The sequence below is a fragment of the Quercus lobata genome, chromosome 12, assembly GCF_001633185.2.
Source record: "Quercus lobata isolate SW786 chromosome 12, ValleyOak3.0 Primary Assembly, whole genome shotgun sequence".
NCBI classification, from domain to species: Eukaryota; Viridiplantae; Streptophyta; class Magnoliopsida; order Fagales; family Fagaceae; genus Quercus; species Quercus lobata.
Window position 1 is genome coordinate 37,544,436 of NC_044915.1, and position 21,165 is coordinate 37,565,600.

General features: G+C 33.9%; 2 protein-coding genes across 2 annotated transcripts; one reads left to right on the forward strand and one right to left on the reverse strand.

The window, feature by feature from the left end:
• Nucleotides 1-363: 363 nt before the first annotated feature.
• Nucleotides 364-3,873, forward strand: LOC115971948 (protein arginine N-methyltransferase 2). Its single transcript, XM_031092068.1, has 3 exons — nt 364-688; nt 1,722-2,117; nt 3,441-3,873. The coding sequence occupies exons 1-3, from the start codon at nt 415-417 to the stop codon at nt 3,752-3,754; spliced, it is 984 nt and encodes a 327-aa protein (XP_030947928.1). The 5' UTR covers nt 364-414; the 3' UTR covers nt 3,755-3,873.
• An 843-nt stretch (nt 3,874-4,716) lies between these two features.
• LOC115971945 (subtilisin-like protease SBT1.7) lies at nt 4,717-7,409 on the reverse strand. The gene has a single exon (XM_031092063.1). The coding sequence runs from the start codon at nt 7,322-7,324 to the stop codon at nt 5,015-5,017; it is 2,310 nt and encodes a 769-aa protein (XP_030947923.1). The 5' UTR covers nt 7,325-7,409; the 3' UTR covers nt 4,717-5,014.
• Between the last annotated feature and the right edge of the window lie 13,756 nt (nt 7,410-21,165).

Sequence of the window (21,165 nt, forward strand, 5' to 3'; positions counted from 1 at the left end):
GGAGTGCAAAGAGTAACAAGGATCATAATTTAAGGTACAAATCGTGCATTCGAAAAGTTTATAATGTAAAGTGTAATATAAAGTATAGTTTAAGGTGGCAAAGTATAATTTTTTTTTTTTTCCATCGATGTGGGATTAGCTTTGCCTCGATTTTTCAAGAGAAAATTCTCATGAATGGTTCCACCAATTCTTGACAATTAAAAATTCATCTAAATTTTAAAGGATGTAGAGTTCATTTTTAGTGAAAAGGGTGGGGAAATAAAAATAAAAATAAAATCAGCAGGGGGTTTTCAATAATAAAAAAACCTCAGTGGAGGTAAGTCTAATTAACTTATTATTTATCCTTTGAAAGTGAAACTTTGTGCAGAGGGTTATAGTTTACGCTTTCATTAATTAGTTACTGTTGAGCTCGACATGGAACAAGGGGAGCAACTATGCGAGGCCGCGAGGAGCGGCGACTTGGACAAGCTGAGAGCTCTAATAGACTCCGGTGCCGACGTGTCCTATTTCGACGGCGAAGGCCTCACTCCGCTCATGCACGCGGCCAAGCACGGCCAAGCCGCCGTGGTCAAGACCCTTCTCGACGCCGGCGCGCCGTGGAACGCCCTCTCTCCCTCCAACCTCTCCGCCGGCGATTTCGCCATGGAAGCTTCCAACCAGGAAGCTTATGATATCCTCGTCAATGCTGGTACGCACTTTGCTACTCTCTCTAATGGTGCTCTAGAATTTTTCTTGTTAATTTTAAGAGGCAACGATTTATGCTACTATATGCTACCACTTTAGGCAGTGCTTACATTATAGTGAAAGTTTTATATCAATTAAATTTTTGGGTAACTTAGCTTATGTGCATTTCTAAATTGAATTCAAACATGTGTGGCTTCATTCGCTAATGCAGCACAAACATTGTTATCTTCCACCAACAACAATTAAATTCAGTTATGTAGTTTGTTGGTAAATGCAATGACATGGTTGTATCTAATTGGAGCCCATTGTTGCTTCTCTAGACAACTAGACAATGGATATATTTTGTTTTAGTTCAAAATAGACTTAGTCTCGCGAAGAGCCTTGTAGCTCAACTAGCACCTCATAGTGTTTCCAACAAAGATATTGAGGGTTCCAATCCCCCTCCCCCACTGCTAGGAAGTACAAACACTTCATTTAGGATGCCGTATCTGCATGCGTGTCCCATTCGTGTCCTTTGTTAAAAAAAAAAATTGCAGAACACAAGAACAAGAGGAATCAAATATTCTTTTACAAAACAAAGAGAGCATTCATGCTCTGAATAGTAATAGTGCATTTGAAAATTAATAAATCTTTATTCTTGGTTTGTATTCTAATTTCTAAACATCCTTTAATAGTCATGGATTTTCTTTATTATCTATTATTACTCTTAATTTGATATATATATATATATATATATATATATAACATTATATGCAAAAAAAAAATGCTTTATAAATAATTATTAAATAGACGTGTTCCACCGTACTCTTGTCCTATTTTTTCAAAAATTGATTCTATCATACCCGCACCCGTACCCATGTCAGTGCTTCTTAGCCTCATTGTAACTTTCGAATTAGAAAACAGACTTAGTCTCTTTAATTATGTTTGTATACGAAGCTAATAAGCTTCAGCTCATATGTCACTTTTCCCCTCAGATAAACTTACCAATAAAAAATTTAAGTAATACAAAATAAAAAAGTGTGTTTGCATATGAACAGGGATTCAAGCTGAATTGGTCCTAGGAACAATTGTGAGGAGAACAAATGAAAATGGTGATTTTGATGGAGCTTACCTGGAAGACAGGGTTACTTTTAGCGAGGATAAACTGATGGACTCTGATAGCAAGGCTGTCATGATGGCTTGGGAGAAACCATTGATGGAAGCTCATGCCAAAGCTGTTTGCTCAGGAGGTGGTCACATTCTGAACATTGGATTTGGAATGGGTCTTGTGGATACTGCCATTCAGCAATATGCACCTGTTACACACACTATTGTTGAGGCTCACCCTGAAGTTTATAAGCGTATGCTTCGTACTGGTTGGGGCGATAAGGATAATGTAAAGATAATATTTGGCCGTTGGCAAGATGTTCTTTCTCAACTTGAATCTTATGATGGTAACTCCCAAATCTTAGTTGCCCTTTTGGCTTTTGCACATGCATCTTTATGTTTTATGTTTCATGAACTAGTGCACACTCATGTCCAAGTGTACACACACACATATGGAACAAAACACCACAACTACATTATTTTGGCTTTTCTCTTTATGAGATGATCTCAGTGCGTTAAGCTGTGTATGCATGTTTTTTGTGTTGGAACTATATGTGCAATTCATATGAGGGCTGACTGGAATATTAAATTTAATAACTCCTGTTGAATTGTTTAATTTCCACTGTTCTTTTTTTACTAACTCACAGATCCTCAAAACATCAGTTGAATTGTTTAATTTTCACCTTTTCCATGTATTAATTATGATTTTTTCTGTACCAGCTAACATTTCCCCAATCAAGGTCTATTAATGAAAAATATAAGTTACGTAGAAATTTCATCAGCCTAACATATATTACTTGAGAGGAAATCTGTATCCATTCACCTGTATATATTCTTGATACTGGAGATAGGATTGGAGTAAGTTAAAGCTGTCAATTTGGAGGAATTGTAGGAGAAGATGAGATTGAAGCGAGGGCTTTCGATTAGGTGTGAGGGTAACGACATGCTGATTATATGTGAGAGAGAGAGAGAGAGAGAGAGAGAGAGAGAGATGATGTTTAAACTGGTGACTCAGAGGTCTTCAAAACATCAGCTGAATTCTTTAATCTTCACTATTTCCTTATACCAATTATGATTTTTTTCTGTACTGGTTAACATTTCCCCAATCAAGGTTTATCTATACAAAATATAAGTTACGCATAACTTTCAATCAGCCTAACATGTATTACTGCAGAGGACATTTGTAGCTGTTCACTTGTATATATCCTTGATACTGGAGATGGGATTGGGGCAGAGAGAGAGAGAGAGAGAGGATGAGTGAACTGGCAGCTCAGTTTGTGAGGGGAAGGAAATAAACATCAATGTGTCTCTTAAGATTATATGGTATATATTCATTAAAAAAAAAGATTATATGGGTATAATTTGGGTGCCAATGAATTGACTAAGCTCACTCAATTGACAGTTGATTCATATACTTCAATGTATCTGAGATTACTCTGACTGGGGCATAATGAACTTGCATGAATTGAGACAGCTATTCATGTCTTGTAGTTGACTAAACTAATTCCACTTTAGTAAATCAGCAAGTCTATTTTCTTTGCTAGTAAGTTTTGAAATATGACATATTTTTTCCTGAATGAAAACACAATCATTGGTACAACTTGTATCCATATGACAAACCTGTATTGCCTTATGTTGATATGATAACTCTCTAACATGTTGGCTTTCAGGTATTTTCTTTGATACTTATGGAGAGTATTATGAAGACTTGAGAGAGTTCCATCAACATCTTCCTATTTTATTGAAGCCTGGGGGAATCTACTCATTCTTCAATGGGCTTTGTGGAGGTAATGCTTTCTTCCATGTTGTCTACTGTCATTTAGTTTCTCTGGAACTTGAGAATTTGGGCTACTCCACACAGTTGATACCCTTGCCTGTTAAGGATTGCTTAGGAGAAGAAGTTTGGGAAGGTGTGAAACACAAATATTGGCAGCTTGATACGTATTTCCTTCCTGTTTGTCAGTCAATGCAGGATTCTGAATGATGCTTGATTTTATTTTTTAAGGATAATTTGAGAAGTGCTTCTAACAAGTTACAAGTCAGTATCCTTTTTAATTAATGAAGTACTTATTTATTATTAAAAAAAAAAAAAGTTTCAGTATTCTTTGATGCTGTGTTATCCTTTTATTTATGAATTTGAAGGGTTAAAATCCTCTTAAAAATAATAGTCATGGAATTTTCTACATATTGGAAATATATGGCATCACATTTTTATTGATTTGAGCCTACCATGGCAATGAAACTTGAAACCATCAGTTCAAGAATGTATTAGGGATGTGGAATTTGCAGTGGAAACATAATTGATAAATTCATTTTGTATGTTCTTAGTAACCATGCAATTGCTCAAAGCTATAAAGAAACAGGAGACAATTGACCATGATCTTTAAACAGATAGGATATTTCTCAAAGAAAACCCACATGCTTCCCTCAATTTCTTTATCAATTTCATCTAAAACCAGTGTTCTGCACTCTGAGTAGCAGGCATACAATAGACAATGCAATAAAACAGTAGCAACCGATCCCCCACACCTTAATATGTTTTTCCTTGATCTGTTGAGTTCCATGATAAGTATAAGGATTTGAAATAATACAAATTCCTCTTAAGTTGTGGTTGCAATTTGGTCTAGAGAACCACGAGTACTACTAATAGCAAGCTTCCAACCAATCAAAGGACTTAAATATCCTACAAAAGCCAGGATAACGATAACCAGTTGGAAGGCCCATAATTAAATACTACAAGTCGTTTACATGGATTCACGTGCAGTAAAAGAGGTGATGTAGATGCCAGATGTACAAGACACCTCTCTAACTCAGTATTGGTTTTGTTACTATTCAGAGTAGGAAGCCATGACTGTAACGAAATAGCAGTTTCCTGTGCTTCCTTATTTACAATAGCAATTTCAGTAATCCTATTGTGGAAGTTGTTTGTAAATCACAAAATCAAGGTAAACTGCAAAACCAGCCTCTTTTTCTTCAATTTTGTGAACCATGATAGACAAGATGAGAGACTTCTAGAAATGTTACAACATAGTAATTCAATTTTAAATTCACAACCCAATCCCTTACAAGGTTTGCTGTACAATTATTTTCTCTAGATTCTTTCCTTACCTAGGTTTAACAGCATCTGGAGTAAGCCTGGGGGTGGAACATAAGAAAAAGGAAAACAACAAGACAAACTAAATCTTAATACAAGGAGGGTGAGCATCTTGCCATCTACACTTTGTTGGCACTTCAGAGCTCGTGATTATGTCCAGCTGAAAGCAATCGGGCTACCAACAATGTGTTTCCCATCCGACCATTTCAAATGAGCAAAGCTGGTTGTACCAGATGGCATAGAAATGGTATTGAAAGTAACTGTGTAACTCTTCTTCTCATTCTGTTCACTAAAAGTCAGTGATTCTGGCTCTACCAAGATCTTCACTGAGGGATCTTGTGATGACACAGAAACCTTATATGTTGCCGGAGTGCCCACGTTAGTCAGAGTCCTAGTATATTTAACAGATTTGCTAGGTGCACTGTTGCCGCCCCTTTCATCTGAAGTTGTGTTTAGAGGAACAGCAAAAGATGGGTAATTAAAATCTTCTAGGCTGTATTTTTTGCTTGAATCACAGGTGAAATTTAGGTTTGTGATGGACTTAATACCAGCTGGGCTATAGTGTAAGGCACATAGGAAGTATAGGTAGTCATCAACTGTGACATCATATACAAGACCAGGATCAAGAGCTGCCGAAGGATTCACATGTCCAGCACCGTAGTCAAACGGTGTTGATGATTTTCCAGTAGCAACATCTTTTATGGTTTCCCCATCTGTGTATGCCGTATAAGCTGTGGTCATGAGGGCAGACCTAATGGCTGCAGGGCTCCATTCCTGGTGAACAGCCTTTAGGAATGCTGCTAACCCGCTGATATGAGGGCACGACATGGATGTTCCGGAAATGATATTGAAGCTCACATGCCTCTTGTCATCGTCCAACCCCGATGGTCCTACTGCACCTGTCCACCCAGCTAGGATATTGACTCCTGGTGCTATAAGGTCTGGTTTGAGTATTCCTGGAGTAAGCGGATTTGGACCTCTAGAACTGAATGCTGCAACCACTGGTGATGGTTGAACTCCTAATTTTGTGACTGCAGGACCAATTGTAGCTGTGGGATTAGAATCCGAGGAGATATAGGCCTTAATGGCATTAGCGGTGTTTTGTCCTAAAGCTGCTGTTGGCAACAGATGTGCATCAGCAACTAGCTCCTCACCATAAGAATCTGTGTTAGCTAATATCATCCCCACACCACCAGCATTTTTAACTACCAAACCCTTTTGCGCCCTAGAATTTAAGCCTCGATCACATACTACAATTTTTCCAGCAACTTTTCCTGAATTTAGACTACCATTCAAGCACAGAGAACCATATGAAGAGCTGCTTACATTACCAGCATAAACAAGTGGTACTAGAGAATCTGATAACTGTTTCCCGTTATAGAGCGATACACCAGTGTAATTCTTCCCATTTCCAAGGCTAACTTCAACGGGGAAATCACGGTCCAGAGTTCCGGCACCAACAGTGGTTATCCAAGGCGCAACGTTGGTTAGGCTTTCTGGAGTTGGTCCACCATTTCCTGCCGAGCAAGATACTAGGATTCCATGGGATGTTGCTTTGAAAGCTCCGATGGCAACGATGTCTTTGTCATACGAGTTTATTCCTCCCCCAATAGACATGGATATAACATGGACTCCATCCTCAATAGCCTTCTCTATCGCTGCTGCTATATCTGAAGTGAAACATCCACCAAGCCAGCACACCTTGTATATGGCGACTCGGGCATGTGGAGCCATCCCACGAGCTGTCCCCAAAGCATAATTAAGGAGGTTAGCTCCTTCTACGGCTGACCCAGCTGCTGTGGTTGAGGTGTGAGTTCCATGGCCATCATCATCTCTAGGTGATTTCGATTCCTTCTGTGTAATAATATCTGTGTTTCTTGCTTCATACCCTTTTGAGAAAGACCTTGCACCAATAAGTTTGCGGTTACAGCTTGATGAATTGAAGTTATCGCCAACCTCACATTCACCTTTCCAGCCACTTGGTACGGGACCTAGTCCCGTGTCATCAAAGCTCTTTAACTCGGGCCATACACCTGTGTCTAATACTCCAATAATCACCTCGCTCGCTTGCTCGACTGTGGGGAAGAGAGTATCATCAGCTTTGTCTAATCCAAGAAATTTTGGCGACCGAGTTGTATGAAGCTCGTATCTCTCTTCAGGTATGACAGCCAGAATTCCTGGTTGCTTTTCAAGTGACTCAGCTTCTTCAGCTGTTAGCTGTGTGGAGAAGCCGTGGATTATGGTGTCATAGGTGTAAAGCATGTCTGCTGAGTCTGATACTGACTCTAAAGATGCGGCATACCACTGAGAGTGGTCATTGAAACTTGACGGCATGTTGGTCTTGTCCATGCGAATTATGTAAGTCTGCTTTGATTGCTGGTTTTGCTCTTCTGCTACTGCGTATGTGTAGGAAAACATTAGAAATAGAATTAAAACCATCTGTAGAAGCCCGAAAGCCATAATCTTCGTCTTCTCGCGGTGTCTTTTTGAGACTGAGAAGCGAGTTTAGATTTTTTTTCTGAAATGTAATATGGAAGTGGTTATGGCGTAAATGCTTCTGTCTGTCATAGTTTGGATGTTTTTAACATGGGTTTTTTGACACGGACCGGAACTGCCAGGTGGGACCGGGTTAACATTTAACAGGACACCATTACAGGTTTTTAAAACCGCAAATAAATTTTTATAAATAAATTATTTTACAACATTTTAATTTTAATTTTAAAAAAGCTTTACAACATTTTTATAAATAAATTATTTTATAATTTTTTTTTTTTTTATAAACTATTGATGTAATAAATTTTTAGTAATTTTTATCTCGTCTAGTTCACCGTTGGTTGCCGCCAGACAAGTTATATATAATTATGATCTCGATCTCTTTGGCCTAAAACCAAAGGAAAAGATGAAACTCAGTAGGCGTTACTGAGTTGTGAACTTTGGGTTTATTTTTATTACCCACACACCACAAAATAAAACCAAGAAAAGAACGAAGGCCCTGGACTCTAGTCTCTAGGAACGAGTTAGTTTGGTTCGAGATATTTTACGAATTTACTCAACTATTTGATATACTAAAAAAAAAAACTAACTAAATAATATTATCATAATTAATAAATTGTAAAAAAATATATCTTTAATCAACATATATATATATATATTAGGTTATCATTTCTCTAACACCGAATCTTACCCCAAAACTTTGAACCTCACAAAAAAAAATTCTTTTATGAACAATTTTATTTTTTATTTTTGGTTAAATGGTTTAGTTTTTTAAAACTATGATTTGAAGAAGAAAATTTTCGGCATGCTACTATACTTCGTTCTTACATAAATGTAGGTCTAATGTGCATGACACACATGTGAAACTCACATTTATGTGAGAGGTGCACAACGCACTAAATAGTTTCGCATCGTTGAGGATATGTAATTATTCAATACTTATGGAATATTATTGTGATACTCCTTTATCTCATATAAATAATAAGTCCAACCATGTAAGTTAGCTTGATAATGAACTAAGTTTGAGCTTATTATGAAGCTAAATTGCATGCTCAAGCTTAGTTTTTTTTTTGGTTTACTTGTTCTTTTCACTAACATAGTAAACATAATGAATAAATTTTTTCCACTTCAAAATTAGTATTTAATAACTAATTTATAGATAAATAGATGCAATTTTACTACAAAATTGGTTATTTATATTACTAATAAATTATAAATAATAATATAATATCTTATAAACTTACAAAATTCAATTTCAAGTCTGTGTAATAAATTTTTATACATGTATATATATAAACATAAAATTTATTATATACTTAATTGAGCCTCATACTCATGAACTTGTTCACAAACACATTATGTTTAAGCCTCACTCATTTAATAATGGTTTCTAAACTTGGCTTAATCTTGCCTCATTTGTTAAATAAATGCGAAAACCACATTTTCGTCCCTACATTTTCATGCGATTCCCACTTTGATCCTTATCTTTTATTTTCACCGCTTTTACTCCCTATTTAGAAAAACGTCTTCCATTTTAGTCCTTTCCGTTAGTGCCCTAACAGCAAAGTCTTAGGTGGCAGACAGAACTATTAAAATAATAATAAAATTTTTTATTTTGGCATTAAAAAATACCACATCAGAATATAAATTTAAAAAATTAATTTATTAATTTTAACTTAAAAAAAAAATCAAAACAGAATTAAAAATCAAAATTCTTGTGAATTAAGATCTAAAATATCTTGAACAAAAACATCAACCCAGATTTAAGATCTCAAAATTAAAAACTAAAAATCACAAATAACTCAAAAAATAAGAACACAAGATTGAAGACCTAAAACTCATCTGATGATCAAACCCCAGCAATCCAAAACAACGATCCTGAACCAATCTCACTCTACTCTCCCAAAACCACCACCGCCTCCACCGACTCTCACTTCCACGTCTTCTCTCGTTAAGCCCCAAAGCAAAACAAGAAGAACTCCCACAAACACACACGATTAGCCGAAACCCATAAATACCATAGATTGGTTAAAAAAAAGATTTAAAAAAAATCTAATGTGAGAGAGAGAGAGAGAGAGAGAGAGAGAGAGAGAGAGAGAGAGAGAGGAAAAAAAAACCCCAAATTGAGGACCCAAAATTTTCAAAACCCAAAGAATACAAACCAAGAAAATTAACACAAACCTAGAAATTTCAAGCACAAACATAAAAACACAAGAAAATCAAACCCAAAACACATGAGCACAAACCCAGAAAATCAAACACAACTCCCACCCAAATTTGAACAAAATACCCACAAAACCATTAACTCAGCACACTTCAAACTCTTTCTGTTAGAAAATCCCCTTGATTGAACCTTAAGCCCTCCTCACCAACCCAGATTTGAACAAGGTGAAAACCTAAATCAACAAAAATCATAAGCCACAAACCCACCATCGGAGTGTGCCACCACCTATCTCCACTGAAATCTCCACCTCTAAGTTGAGAGATGAAATAGAGAAAGTCTCACCGATTTGAGACAAAAACAACTCACTGATCCAGAGTACCCACCAATCTGAGCCAGAGACCCACCGATCTAAGAGAGAGAACCACTAATCTTAGAGAGACACTTTTCTAAGAGAGAGAGAGAGAGAGAGAGGTTTTGGGTCTTCAGCTTGAGTGAGTTTGAGATATGAGAGAGATGAAGACATGGGAAAATAAGTAAATAAATAACAATGACTAGGTTTTCAACTGATATTGTGTTTGGTTGCCAACAAAACAATGACTGAGTTTGTGTTCTTGTCTGTTCTTACTCAAAATAAAGTTAGATCTCAATTTATATTATTTTTTTGTTTTTATTTCTGTTTTTTCCTTCTTTTTCATTTAGTTAAAATTCATAAATTAATTTTTTGTTTTTAAAAGATGACGTGGCATTTTTAAAATGCTAAATAAAATATTATATTATTATTTTAATGCTAATGTTAGCATTTAGTGTGCCAGCGATGCACTCCGTCTGCCACCTAGAACTTTGCCATTAGGGCATTGACGGAAATGACTAAAATGGAATGCGTTTTTCTAAATAAAGAGTAAAAGCGGTGAAAATAAAATATAGGGACCAAAGTGGGCATCGCGTGAAAATGTGATTTTCGCCTTAAATAAAAAAAACTTCATTAATTTTCTTCCCCAAACCAAGCTCAAGAGGAACCTTTTCCAATTTGCAACAGGGTACATTTTATAATTAAAACTTAAAACAAAGTCAAATGTGGATTGTATATAGGAAAAGCCACAAGTTCACACTAACAAATAATCCTCAAAAATGCAAGATAGTTCGATAGTGTGACTACAAGTGTGTGGTGCATTAGGCATTTCGTATTGGTAAGGGTAACAATGTTTGACGACCCTTACATTACATGGTATTGTTTGTCGATTAGCTTTTAGTGGAAATATGCAAATTGGTCAATATTATGTTTTTTTTTTAATTACTTGTAATAACCTTGAAATAACTCAATTAATTAATCAAGTTAAAATGGACCGAAGTTCTTTGACACAAACTCATTTATCCCATATAAATGAGTATCATTTTTATCAAACATTAATTTGAATTTTAAAAACAAAATTGAGTATTAAACAAATTTTATAATTATATTGGTAATTTCTTTTATGCAACCCTATAGTCCTCAACTCTTTTACTTAAAAAAAAAAAAAAACAAAAAAAAAAACAAAACAAAAAAAACAAAAAATCTCTTCATATAATTTTATTTTTCCTAAATTATCTAAGTTTAAATATTGATAGAAATTCATTGGGTTCAAAAAGAACTTTAAAATTGTATGATATTAGTACTCTAATTGATAATATTGTGAACTATAAGTTGCATGGAATTTATTGCTGTAGGGGTAAAGTCCCCAGAACATACAATGGGCCTTGGGCCCCTATAGAATTCGACCACGTTCGAGGAGAAGGTGTGGGTACCAAAAGGGCTCCCGGCCCAATTCTTAAAGGCCCAAACTTGTTTAAAATGCGATCCGAGGAGGAATGTCTCCTTGGACATACCAAATATGACTCAAACATGCACCCTGCCAGTAATAAAGATTCACTCCAACGAGTATTAGTAACAGGAATGAGTCCCACAAGCCCGTAAGAGGGAAGAAAGTGTAGGATGTCAATGGAGAGACTACAGCTGCCACATTAAATACATGGCAGCTACTTTTCTGACCGCATTAATGTGGAGAGGACTTGCAAACAGTGTTACCTTGGCTACTACAACTCACAGAAAGATGAGAGAGATGTCCGATAGGATGGGCACTCAAGTGAAGGTTCAGATGATCAACAAGTGTAAGGTTCTGATAACTTCAGGGGGCTATATAAGAGAGAGGAGTCCCCATGAAGAGGGGGACCGGAAAAAGGAGGAACTTAGAACAGAAGAAGAGGAGAAGAACCATAGCCTTTGATTAGAGACAGAGATACACCCCATACATCTCCTCGGACCGTATATCTAATGGACATGAAGGAGATTTTCTTATTTTCGATTGTTGTATGGCCCAAAGATAATTAGTACGCACTTCGTTAGGGCCTAGTTCTGTAACCCACTCTCTACAAATTCATTATTTAGGGCTCCTTGGGCCAGAACCCCATAACTGTTGGGCCTAGACCCCGAATTGTGACCCTACAATTGCTTATAATTGTTATAATTTATGTGCTTATAAAATATTAAAAAAATATGTTAATTATGTTAGTTTTTAGATCATAGTTATTAGATAGGTTGAAAGTGGTCATATTTTTGTCAATCCAATACAACTTTTTTAATAAATTTGTAAAAATAAGCTATTTTTGTGTCAACTCAAATTCGACCCATATAACATGTTTGATAAAAAAATACTGTGTTGACTTACTTAATAAAAGGTCGTATTAGAGTTTTGAGATTTTGATATAAATCTTAATTTTGTGGTGTTCATGTCCTCACCTCTAAACATTGGTGTGTAGATATTGAAGGATTTAGTTCAAGAGGAGTATGGCCAATGTGGTAATAGAGGCTCACACATAAACAAGATATTACTAAAATATACAAGTGTAATAAATTACTCCTAGATAATGTAGTGGTCACAAGAATCAATGACATGTACAATATTATTAGACTGATGGGCGGCCCAACAAATTTGGAGGCCTAAGATGAAATATTTAAATAGGGTTTTTTTGTTATCACTTAAATAATATTTAACTAGTGTTTAATATCATTGTTTTTTTTATAACAAAACTCTATTCTTTTTATTTTGTAATATGCTTTTTATTTTTTTGGAAAAATGCTAAAACTATAACAAATTTTACTACAAAAACACTTAGAAACGATGTAGTATGAATGTAATTAATGACACTTCAAGAAGATAATAAATAAGTATTTGAATTAATGATGTTAGGAATATTATAAATTTTACAATATGAGGCTTACAAAGATATATTACCAATCACAAAGCATATTTTGAAAATGCATTTAATAAGTTGTTGATGACCACAAATCATATTAATTGTCACATCAATTTGTAAAGGTCTTTAAAGTAAAACTTATAGTATATATTTCTTGCATTTTTCTATATAAATTATTTCTTGTAATTAATGACATAATATTTGTAGGACTCATATATTTAAAGTTGTATTATCTCTAGCATTACTTAATTATTTGTGAGTTCTTAAGAGTAGAAAAAACAAAATCTATATCTCTAAAATAATATTTTTTCAAAAAAATATATTAATTTTTACCCGAAAATTTGGGGATCTTCTCTAGTAGAGGGCCCTACGCGATGGCCTAAGTGGCCTAGGCTTAGGGCCGGCCCTATTAGACTAAAATATATGAGTGTAAACTTTTGATTGGTGATGTAAATGTAAGTCATGTAACTACATATATTATATTATGTAAAAGAGGTATCCCAGGCTCCTAGCTATTGGACTCAAATGTTGTCTCTCCGGCATAGCTTTATTCCGACCATTAGTTTCACGAGGAAAGGTGGTTGTACTTCAATTTCAGTGATTAAGGGAACGTGTTTTTATTTTTTAATAAGTGAATCGATTATGCTAGATTTTTGGGTCCAACAACCCACTCACAGCAAGATAATACTAATCCGTATTGGATTTAGTGGAATCACCACTAATTGTCACATCTCATGGATAATGCTCTACTTTTGGCTCCTTTTGAAAGACACTTTCTCCACAAATCAATTATGAACTACGTGAATCATGATTCCATAATCATGGAGTTAGTAGGGGTTTAACTGTTTAAGTAATAGCTCTATGTTAATGATTTTTTTTTAATATTTCATGTTTGTGGTTTGAATCTTACCTTTTTTTCCGTGTATGGTGCAACCGAAAAAATATAAAAATATCAACAAAATATTGGGTCAAAATTAAACTGATGCCTATTATTCTAATTTGAAGTCGAAAACTAATGAATTTTGAGAAATGATGAAATTGGTCCTTCTATAATCTATTGAAGGGCACAATTTTGAAGTGGAGATTGGGACCTTGGCCAATTTCGATTGGCTTAAGACTTTTAGGACTATTGGATTTTGATGGGTTTGTTTGTGATGGTGATGCAAGAAATGAGGGCTTTATGTGGTGGTGGTGGTGGTGATGATGAGGTGAGAGTGGCAACGAAGGAGCAATGAGATTTTATATAACTTTATTATTATTATAGAAATAAAGGGCCCAAGAACATGTGTTGGGTCTTAGACCTTATCTAAGGACACTTTGCGGTCCGAGGACAAATAAACAGTGATGAACATGTAAGACTCAAGACTCCATGAGCGAGCTATGAATGAGAAGGCTAGGGAAGGTAAGCCGAGGAAGAGTATCTTCTCGGCTAAATGAAGCAGAGGTCAGAAAGTGTGTTCTGTCATCTAGAGTGACATTTTAGGAAATTCTATTGATAAAGATATACGTTATGAACGTACAGGACAAATGGGAGGTGGGAAATATCTAAGAAAAAACTACTATCACCGCATTGAATACTCTGCAGCGAACTCTCTGGCCAAATTAATGAGGAAGTGATACTTGAATAGTAATTTACAGCTACTCTCCAGAGACTTCAGGGAGGTGCTGATGTGACAGGGATCAAACCAACCTTCTAATCTACACATGGAGGGCAGAGATAAAAGGGAAATGATAGTATAAAATAGAAGGGATGCCCTAAGAGAAGGGGATCAAAAAATTGAGAAAGAAATATTGTAGAAATAAGAACTGTATTTGTAATCAACTTCAAGAAATATATATAAGAATTGTTTTCCTCGAACTATGCCAAAGACCATTTTCTTTAGAGAAACCAGTTTGTCATTACATTATTGTCATTTGGATCCACTATAATTGCTACCCAACTCATTATAGCCTAATTTTCTAATCCACTCTCTACAAATTCATTGTATTGGGCTCTTTGGGCCTAGATCCTTCTAACTTTTGGGATTAGGACTCAAATCCCGTCCATACAATTATTATTATTATTATTATTATTATTGAACACAAAATCATTTATATTTTTACTTTTTTTAATTTTAATTTTAGTAAAAAAAATAGTTCTCTATTAAATTTTACTCTAGAAATGAATTTTTAAATAAACACATCATGTATTCTGCACATTATTTGCTTTTTCCACCCACTTAGCTAACAAAAATGGCAATAGAATGCTCAATTTGGTCTTTTCACAAAGATCAATATTTTTTTTTTTTAATTTCAAATTAAAACAATCTGAGGTTAGATTAATTTTGACCTAAAGTTGAACAAGTATATTTACTTTTTTCCTTATATAAAATTATCTGTGAATATACAAAGGCAAGGTACTCAACGTATAATATATTATCTTGAAGAACTCTAAGAGGTCATTTTAGTATTTCTCAAAGTTTCATTAGATTCATGAGTGTTTGGGTTCAAACGATTGCTTCATATATAGTGATAGCCTTGATGGAATGTGTAGGATAGGTGGGAGGTGGTGATACACAATGACCCATCTTGAAAGACCACTCTTTCGTCTAAGGATGTCTAATCGTTGCACCAATAATTCGTAGGACGGATGACACTGCGAGGTGGGTAGTTTATCCGGGATTGATGCCTTCTAAAGAATAAACAAAGGTGTGTGAAGGTAGGCTCAAGCTAAGATTATGCTAGGCCTATAGATTTGCATTTCTAATAAAAGAAGAGTATATAATTAGATAGAAGTATATATAATTAGCCAGATCTTTTGAACTTTGAAGCTAGATATTGCCACATTAGCTAACAAAAAATGTTTTCTCCAAAGAACAAGTCAATTTATTTAATAAAAGTCTCATCACTCATGCTAAAAATTGAGATAAAAGCTTTTTTTTTTTTTTTTTTTTTCATTATTGGCATCTAACATGAGTTATCAAGGGATATTACAAAATTACTTTCATATGTACATTATTAGCAGAGGTATCAAACCCACAAAATAAATTTTATATATATATATATATATATATATATTTGTTAGGTTCAAGTTATCCTTTAAATAATTTTGATAACGTTATAATATTTGATAAATATTTTTTATAAGATGTGTACCTTGGCAAATTCTGATGGATTATATTTTCTCTTTATGCCTTTTATGCTTACAAAATTTTAAGATGATAAGAAATTAATCTCTTTCCCTCATTATACTCTATATATATATATATATATACACATATATTAATAAGTAAAATTAAGAGAAAAGCCAATTTGATTTTAATTGGATTCTCAATTTTGCTCCACGTGTCTAATATAATTTTTAATTTTTATGCCAAGTAAATTATTGAATATAAAAATCGAAAAGTCCAAATCCAATTAGATTTTGCGCCACGTGCTTATCTAATTTTTTAAAATTTTTGTGACAAATAAATTATTATGTGTAAATTAAAACTGAAGAGCTTAAATTCAATTAAATTCTAAATTTTATATATATATGATATTTTAGAGATATAGGGTTTAAAAAATATATAACGTGTAATTGTAATTATTTTTAAATGTACTTATATATATGCATGGAAGTTACACACTAGTTATGATAATGATTGAGTTAAAAAAAATAAATTATTGTATTGTCTGAGATTGACTGAAATTGAAGCCTTTATATCTTCTCCCACTCCACTCATTTGTGAAAATTAGCTGGCATGGGCCTGCCACTAATTAATTATTGCTGATTAGAAATGAGTTAAGTGGTTTCCATTAGTTTAATGTTTATTGTCACCTTCGAATTTAGCTTATTTTTGTCGCTTCAAAATAATAAGACACTATTTTTTGCAAGTATCGTTAAAGACACCTCTCATAATTATTGCCGTTGAACTTTACTGTGATGCAAAGTTCAAAACAGTCAGCTTTCTGAACCCACACTTGCCTAACTAATTTTGACTTTGAAGGTTGAATCTTTAATAGTTGCAAAAGATTATTAGGGTTTGATTCAATGTAAATTGAATTTCGAGTGTAAAATGAATGCAGGAAAAATTGAATTTCTGTAAAAAAAATGAAATTCGGGTGTTTGGTTGTGCAATGAAAAATAATCCGAAAAATGATCTTCGGTGTTTGGTAACATTCTAAAACTGCTATTTTCTTACAAATTTTTCACATTTTCTCAGTCATTTTCTCAGCATTCAAACAAATTTTATTACGGAAAATTTCAATATAGACACTTAATACAACAAAAAATCAAAATAAAAACATTGAGTAGGAGGAAGAAAGAGTGAGATCGGAGGAAGAAAGAGTGAGATCGGAGGGAGAAAGAGTGATAAATTGAGGGAAAGAGAGATCAGGGTGGATGGAGGATGGCAGCGCCGATGAGCTTTAGGTGGATCTAGATGGCGGTCGAGAACGAGAACGAGAACGGCCGCACCGATGAGCTTTGGGTGGATCTAGATGGCGGTCAAGAACAAGAACAATGGCAAGAATGAGAACGAGAACGAAAACGGCGACGCTGATAAGTTTTAGGTCGAGAACGAGATCGATTTTCGGTGGATCAGTCTTGGATGGTGACGATCTAGATGGCGACGCTGATGAGCTTCTAACAGCGACTATGATGGCGACTCCAATCTTGGGTGGTGACGATCTGGATGGCATCACCGATGAGCTTTTAGCGACAACTCTCTCTCTCTCTCTCTCCACTTTTTCAGTCTGTAAAATGTTGTTTGAAGGTAAAACAACTATGGAAATGGTTTTACGGGTGCGAGGGGTTTGAAGGTAAAACAACTATGGAAATGGTTTTACGGGTGTGAGGGGGTATTTTACGGTCAAAGTGTAAAATATTTTCAGTTTGACCATATTTTCAGTTGGTGCCAAACACACACAATGGTGTAAAATGCTTTCCGGAATTGGTTTTCATGTTAAACAAACGCAGCCTAAAATGTTGATGAGTTTGAACTTTTGGATCCAAAAATGAAAGGCCTGAACATTTTCTTGATGCATACAGATCTTGACAGGAGACAATGTCCTATCATTTCTGCTTTCTGAAAGAACATGATGCTCAAAAATCAAAATTATTTTATTATGTGAAAGTAATGTGAACTTTGGACCATATGCCATTCTGGATGTTTCTTTTTCAATTTTCATTGGTATCTTATCAGTTCCAAGTGTCAACTTCAAGGTCACTCTGTACATCAATAAAACACGTAATATATATATTAAAAAAAAAACACTTAATGGCAAAAAAAACAGTGAGAAAATGAAAGAAAGTTGATTGGTTGTTGCCTTACTGTTAGAATTATTGATGATTTTCTATCAATATAGTTTAGTGATGGAATCTGGACTATGATTGGTTCTGGAATCTGGTTGTCTGCCCTTTTTCTTTCTAATTTGATTAATTTCTGGGCAAAGAGTAAATAGGCTTAATTTTAAAACTATATAGCAAAAAATCTTTATTTTCAAAGTATTTAGCAAAATGGCTCCTAAAACTTTTGTGTAAAATTTAATATCCTCAAAATCGAGTTTTATGTGTATTTTAAAGTAGAACTTGATATTAAATATACTAATGTTGAGTTCAATCCACTTATAACTCAATTTTGTTAAAATCAAGTTTAAAAAACAGTGATATTTTGCTAAATATTTTGGAAAGAGTAGTATTTTGCTACATAATTTTAAAATTAAGGGTATTTACCCATTTTTTCCTAATTTCCAATACTATACGACAAACCTGTTCGGTTTTGTCTAGTTTATAAGTCACTTTATTTTTAACACTATTGTAAGTAGAATTTTTTTAAGTTTTATTTTAGTCAGGTATAACTCAACTTATTTTTTAAGTAAAATACACAAATGAAAATAAATTACCCCAAACTCACAGCTTAATCACAACCTGCATTTAAGAACATTCTAGCTGATTATTCTTACGAAATTTTCCAAAAATCTATTAAAATGCTTTTGTTTACTATTTTATTATATAAAGTAAAAATAAATAAAAGCAAAAAGCACATCTACTTACTTTCAGAAACTTTTTTCATAATGATTTTTTTTAATTGATAAGTAAGTTTTGACTATAAATGATGATTAAACTAATAATTTATCTTCGTTTCCTAACTTGATCTCAATTTTAATTTCCTATTGGTTTTATGAATGTAGACTAGTGCAAGAATATTCATGATAGAAAAATCTAACCCAATCCATAAGAAAGCTAACCTAAAACCCTAGGTTTAGGGAGTGCGTAGTACGTACATCTCTTGGTTTCAAAAGAAAAGAAGTAAATCCACCTTACCTAATTGCACAATCTTTCTTCCTTTTTTTTTTTTTTTTTTTTTTTTGTTAAACATGGATTATATTAATCATTAATAGTACTATCCTGACGAAAACAAGTGAAAAAAATAGAAGAGTTATTAAAGTTCAAAGCCTATTTTTGCTAGTGTCGGCAGCTTTGTTGGTCTCCCTGTAATAGCGTAGGAGACGAACCTCTTGAAAAGCTTGGAGCATGGCCAATTGCAATCAGCCACCAATGGTTGTGTTAGTCTATTAGTGCTAGGATACTATCTTTCTCCACCAATGTCTCCTTGTAGCAGCCTTCAATCTTTCTTTTCTTTCTTGTTTGAAAGTAGAAATGTAGTTAGGAATACCATATACTGGATGAGCAAAGTGGTCTACCTAATAGTAAATTTTCCGTTTGTGTGGTCTAGCGGAGAGACATATACCCAAAAATACATTGCTTAGTGGTATAAATTATTCGATGGTTGGGAGTGAAGGGGTTTTGAATCTTAGATGTTTTTTAATCTTAAATTACTCAATGACATTGTACTTGATCACAAATCCGAAGTAATATATGTAATATGCTAATAGAAAACTCATTGACTGGATCGCTATATATTTGTTACTTAGAAATACTAATGAATTGCTTAGTTGCATTTTTAGATAATAGTATTTATTTATTTTCTTTTTAAACTTAAATAGAAAATTTTCTCTAGTTTTATTTTCCCTAAACTGGGAAAAAAAAAAAGCTTAAAAGCTTACAAAAACACCATTCCTCTTATCAAAGAATGATTTTAAAAAAGTTGTAAAGCTACATATTGTCCAATAAAGTAAGAAATATTGTGTAGCTGATTTTATTGTTAGAAATAACTTTTAGGACGCTTCCTCTCCCTTTAAGTTTGAGCTAAAGAAAAAAGTTTTATTTCTCAAACAAAGGTTTAAGGCTAAAGAAAAAAAAAAGGTTTGTGGCTAAAGAATCAAAATGGAATTAATTATTGAGAGTTGCTCGTGTGTCTTTACCCGTTACTATTCCTTTCTTAATAAAGGCAAAGCAAAGAAAAAAGTCATTTATTTTTATTTTTTATTAAAAGAAGAAGTTTCTCTATTGATACTTTCTAATATAATTTGAAAAGGAGGTCATAACTTATAACTCATTAGAGTCGTTTTTATCTAATTTCTAGATCAAAATGTCTATTGCCATAACAAAATAAGTGACACAATTTTTGTCACAACTCGTCTATGTGATGATTAGTGAGTAGTAAAGTTATTGACTTACCACTTTTTCTCTACAATTCAAAACTCGTCATATACAAGCGAGTTTTGACAAAAGTTGTGTCAATAGACTTTTGTTTTTACATTAATCATCAATGACCTATATTGAGTGAAATTGATAGTCAAGATTAAGATTTAGACTAATGGGTTCTAGATTTAGGGTTCAATCTCCGCCTACACAAAAAACTAATTAGTGTCATAGTCTAATGATGAAGAGCTATCATCAGGAGTGGACGTCATATGTTAAAACTCTCTCTAAAAAAAAAGACTAGTGAGTTCTAGTTAACTTAATTGGTAAAGTCTTTTGTCGTCGAATTCCCACCTATATCAAAAACCAATTGATATCTTAGTCTAATGATAAAAACTAAAAACCTTAGATTCCCATTGACACCAAAAACCAATTAGTTTCTTAATCTAATGATAAAGAGTAATAATCAGAGCATCAAACATGCACCATAAATTAAAATTCTTTATATTAAAAAAAAAAAAAAAGGATCTAGACTACCGTATGTCCTCATTCAAAGCAAATAGAACACGGTTGGAATGTTGGACGCATCTAAAAACTAGAGAGCACACACTATGGAATGAAAATTATCATTAAGGAAAAATCAAATTACAACTGTAGGAAAGTAAGAGGTTCAATTCCCACTGACACCGACCAATTGATGTCTTAGTCTAATGATGAAGACTTTTTTTTTTTTTTTTCAAGAATCCTAATGATGAAGACTTTAGTTTCTCATTGACACCAAAAACCAATTGGTTTTTTAGTGAGCAATAATCAAAGCATCAAACACGCACCATAAATTAAAATTCTTTATTAAAAAAAAAATTAGGATCTAGACTACCATATGTCCTCATTCAAAGCAAATAGGAC

Coding starts and splice junctions, on each gene's coding strand:
- LOC115971948 (XM_031092068.1), top strand. CDS start 415: ATGGAACAAGGGGAGCAACTATGCGAGGCCGCGAGGAGCGGCGACTTG. Junction 689..1,721: donor TGATATCCTCGTCAATGCTG/GTACGCACTTTG, acceptor GCATATGAACAG/GGATTCAAGCTGAATTGGTC. Junction 2,118..3,440: donor TCAACTTGAATCTTATGATG/GTAACTCCCAAA, acceptor GTTGGCTTTCAG/GTATTTTCTTTGATACTTAT.
- LOC115971945 (XM_031092063.1), bottom strand. CDS start 7,324: ATGGCTTTCGGGCTTCTACAGATGGTTTTAATTCTATTTCTAATGTTT.